A 4533-nucleotide genomic window follows, 5' to 3' on the forward strand; every position below is an offset into this window, starting at 1 on the left:
AGCAGACGCTCGTTGGAGATCGAGGAGAGAAAGAAAATAAAGAGAGATGAAAGAAAGTTTCGCCACTCGTGAATGCCACTCGAGTGAGCGTCTTTGATTTGACAAGATTTGCTCACCACCAAAGCCTCTCCCGAATACCAAGTACTTAATTAGCTTTTCTCTCTCTCTCTCTCTCTCTCTCTCTCTCTCTCTCTCTCTCTCTCTCTCTCTCTCTCTCTCTCTCTCTCTCTCTCTCTCTCTCTCTCTCTCTCTCTCTCTCTCTCTCTCTCTCTCTCTCTCTCTCTCTCTCTCTCTCTCTCTCTCTCTCTCTCTCTCTCTCTCTCTCTCTCTCTCTCTCTCTCTCTCTCTCTCTCTCTGACTCTCTTTCTGCCTTCTCCTTCCCTCCTCCGCGGGAATGAAGTGCTGAGAGACTCGTGGAAATAAAGACCCACTTGGAAAAAGTCTCTGATTCAGCCGAAACTTTCTACTTACGACGCAGGGAACCAAAGACCGACCTCGTGTCTCAAAGGGAACTGAGCGCCGGCCTTCTATAGCAAGCCAAGTCGTCATCAACCTTGAGCTCACGGCACGGAACACTAAACCAGTAAGAGACAAGGCCAGGCAAGCGATCGGCGGCGCAAACACAGGTGGTAATGGGAGTCACAGCGCTCCAATGTAACCTGAGAACACTGTGATCACTGAGACGCCACACCCTCCACACCTTCCCCTCCTTCCGCCACGCCCTCAGGAGAGAAAGGGTAAAAAGGGAGAGGGGGAATTTTTTGTACAATCACCAAGAGAGACGTGTCAGAATTCCACGGATTTTCTTCACTTCTTCACTCATCCCCGCCCGTCACCGCCGCCCCAGCCATGAAGATCCGCGTTCTGCTGCTGCTCCTGGGTCTGCTGGCTGGCGGTCACGTGCGTCCCTGCGCCTCAGGTGAGTGTGCCGTCAGTCCACCCTGCCTTCCTTCCCCTCGCCCAGGTGTTTCAGGCCCTTAATTAAATCTTACCTAGCCGTCCTTCAGCTGATTTTTTCGGGCTTTTGTATCACTAGATCAAACAACGACCCGCTTTGCTACCTCCGCCACTGGCACTGCTGACTTACTGACTGACTGACTGATTGACTGGCTGACTATCTGACTGACTGAATGACTGACTGACTGACTGACTGACTGACTGACTGACTGACTGACTGACTGACTGACTGACTGACTGACTGGCTGGCTGATCGATTGAGTGACCGAATGACTATTTGACTGAATGACTGACCGATTGACTGACTGGCTGACTGATTGGCCGACTGAATGAGTGAATGACTGACTGACTGATTGACTGACTGGCTGACTGACTGACTGCACGACAGACTGACTGATAGAACGACTGAGTAAATAAGTTGTGAGAGAATGACTCATTTACTGACTGATTTAATGGCTAATTGACTGAATGATTAAGGGAATACGTGGTTGACTGATTGACCGACTGAAAGACTGATTACCACCACCACCACCACCACCACGACTACCACCACCACCACTATCACCACCACCACCACTACCACCACCAGCACCACCAACATCAGAAGCAGCACCACCACCACCGCCACCACCATCACCACCACCACCACCACCACTACTACCACCACCTCTGCCATGTATTATGACTGTGGAACACCTCTAAACACGAACGGTGCTTTTTTTTTCATTTCTTTATTATTTTTTTGCTCTCGTTGATCATTTTTCTTTATTATTGCAAAAAAGATACAGTTTTATTTAATAAGTTTAATAAAAAAGTAATTTATTTTATCATTTTTAGGTGGTCATCTGGCTATTCTCTCTCTCTCTCTCTCTCTCTCTCTCTCTCTCTCTCTCTCTCTCTCTCTCTCTCTCTCTCTCTCTCTCTCTCTCTCTCTCTCTCTCTCTCTCTCTCTCTCTCTCTCTCTCTCTCTCTCTCTCTCTCTCTCTCTCTCTCTCTCTTCTCCTCATCGCTGAGTTGTCAAAAGTTGAATAAGAACTTCAGGAGATCCCGACGGGCTCCTGACGGCCGTGTCCGCGCCTGACATATGGTGGTTAAGAAGAAAAATCAGCAGAATTAAGCGTCTGTCCTTGGCGGGGCGAGTTTCGTAGGATTAGCGAGTGAAGTACCGATACCCCTGGCGAGTTTTGAATTAACGAGTGATAAGCTGATTTTTTGAACGAGTTTTGTAGAATTTTGCGAGTGACAAGCTATTTTGGGAGAGTTTTTGTGGGATTAGCGAGTGACAAGCTGGTATTTTGGCGAGTTTTCTGGAATTTTGCGAGTGACAAGCTGTTTTTTGAGCGGGTTTTGTGGAAATTTTGCGAGTGACATGCTGGTATTTTTGCGAGTTTTGTGGAATTATCGAGTAACAAGCTGGTATTTTGGCGAGTTTTGCTGGTATTGTGGGCGAATTTTTATGGAATTTCGCGAGTGACAAGCTGGTCATTTTTGGGCGAGTTTGTAAAAATTGTGTTGTTGGTGTTGTGTTGTTTCTCTCCTTACTATTTTATGTGTTTCTTTCTTATTCATCCTCTCTCTCTCTCTCTCTCTCTCTCTCTCTCTCTCTCTCTCTCTCTCTCTCTCTCTCTCTCTCTCTCTCTCTCTCTCTCTCTCTCTCTCTCTCTCTCTCTCTCTCTCTCTCTCTCTCTCTCTCTCTCTCTCTCTCTCTTGGTTTTTCTTTTTCTTGTATATTTTAATGTTAGTACGTGTTGTCTTTCAGGTAGAATGTGAATCCTTATTTTGAAGGTCTGAAAAAATGCATCTCTGATATTCAGCTATCTCTTTTATTTTATCATCAAGCGTCGAATACTTTTCTATTTGTATTTCTTTTTGTATTTTTTGTCTGTCGAGGAGGATGACGAAGGGTACAAAAAAAGAGGAAAAGAAAAGAAAAACACAAAATATCGCAGTCATAGTTTATTCCCACGTCGTTTCTTCCATTTTACCTGCGTTTCTATTTCTGGAATGATCCCTTTTTTTTAATACTTTTGAAATTTTAGCACCTTTAAAACTGAGACACATTTTTACCCTGAGATTTGTGTACGATTAGACCATCTTATTGACATTAGGGAGTGTGTGTGTTGATGTCAGGAGATTAATGGCCAGTCTTCACTATTTTCATTTCCACATAAGTTTCTAAAGCTCCGTAAAATCACTAAATAATAAGTAGGATTAATATGAAGACACGTTATTGTACTGAATGGGCTAACCTTTCAGTTATGTGCCACTGTATGACTTGATTCTTGTGGCGCCGAAGCTCAGTCAAACCACACGCATGAATTAGCACCATAATTCAAAACATTTCCGCTCCCAAGCTTCACGATTTTCAAAGGGCTCTAGGTAAAGTGACACGAGTTTTTAAGGATGTTTCTGTGATTCCTGTAACGTATTGATCAAGTTTTCTGCATTATCAAAGGGACAAATACACACTTTAGAACTCGGCTAATCGTCGCTGTAGTCTTTAAAAATAGTCGCGGTGAGAGATTGAGAGAGAGAGAGTGAAGCATTTCTATATACGGCGCTTAGTCTGATCAGCGTGCTCATCAATGTTTCACCCCTTCCAACGGCACACTCTGGAACTCTCCGCCTTTTTTGCTTCCACTACTTTCCACCATCCGAATTATTTCAGGAAGGAAGTATCGTGTCAAAATATCGAAACCAATCTATCTAATCCAGTTGCCTTTTTTATCCTTTGTATTATTCTGTATATACAAAAAGAAGAGAAAAATTAGAGTCTTTCTTCTCCGACACTATTCAACTAGGCCAGCATCCCTCACTGGAAAGAAATAAAGAAAATATCTGGTAATCATTGAGTTACTTTGCATTGTTGGATCTTGAAGTTTTGAGTTGCAGTAATGAATGTTGTGTCACTTATTCATATTGGACTGACGGGCCTCGCTTTGAACACACACACACACACACACACACACACACACACACACACACACACACACACACACACACACACACACACACAAGCTTAATCGTTTTACTAGTACAGAGAGAGAGAGAGAGAGAGAGAGAGAGAGAGAGAGATAGATAGATAGATATATAGACAGACAGCCAGACAGACAGACAGACAGCCAGACAGCCAGACAGACAGAGACAGACAGACAGACAGACAGACAGACAGACAGACAGAGAGAGAGAGAGAGAGAGAGAGAGAGAGAGAGAGAGAGAGACAGACAGAGAGAGAGATTTCATTTATCATTATCCTCCCTTCCTCTCATTATTCCTTTCTTCTTATCTTTCTTATCCTCTTACTTCATCTCTCTCTCTCTCTCTCTCTCTCTCTCTCTCTCTCTCTCTCTCTCTCTCTCTCTCTCTCTCTCTCTCTCTCTCTCTCTCTCTCTCTCTCTCCAATCATCATCTTACTTACCTCTTCATTCTTCCTTGTATTGTATGGTCACGTTTTTACTTCTCCTATTGTTCTTTATTATTTATTCTCCTTCCCTTTGTTACGTGCACTCTCTGTCCTTTTTATTGTCATTATTATCCTTTGCTTTGCGGGAGGCACGGGGCTAAAACAAGGACGGC

The 4533-nt window shown here is 44.0% G+C and overlaps 1 protein-coding gene across 4 annotated transcripts in view; it reads left to right on the top strand.

The window, feature by feature from the left end:
* The first annotated feature begins 303 nt into the window (after positions 1-303).
* Positions 304-4533, top strand: part of LOC123516556 (limbic system-associated membrane protein-like) — a 117095-nt gene continuing 112865 nt past the window's right edge. For all 4 annotated transcript variants that reach the window (XM_045276038.1, XM_045276041.1, XM_045276039.1 and 1 more), the window contains exon 1: positions 304-919. In XM_045276038.1, coding sequence (XP_045131973.1) covers positions 850-919 — 70 coding nt within the window. In that variant the 5' untranslated portion in view covers positions 304-849. The remainder of the gene's footprint in view (positions 920-4533) is intronic.

Source organism: Portunus trituberculatus, chromosome 41 (genome assembly GCF_017591435.1).
Source record: "Portunus trituberculatus isolate SZX2019 chromosome 41, ASM1759143v1, whole genome shotgun sequence".
Classification (NCBI taxonomy): Eukaryota; Metazoa; Arthropoda; class Malacostraca; order Decapoda; family Portunidae; genus Portunus; species Portunus trituberculatus.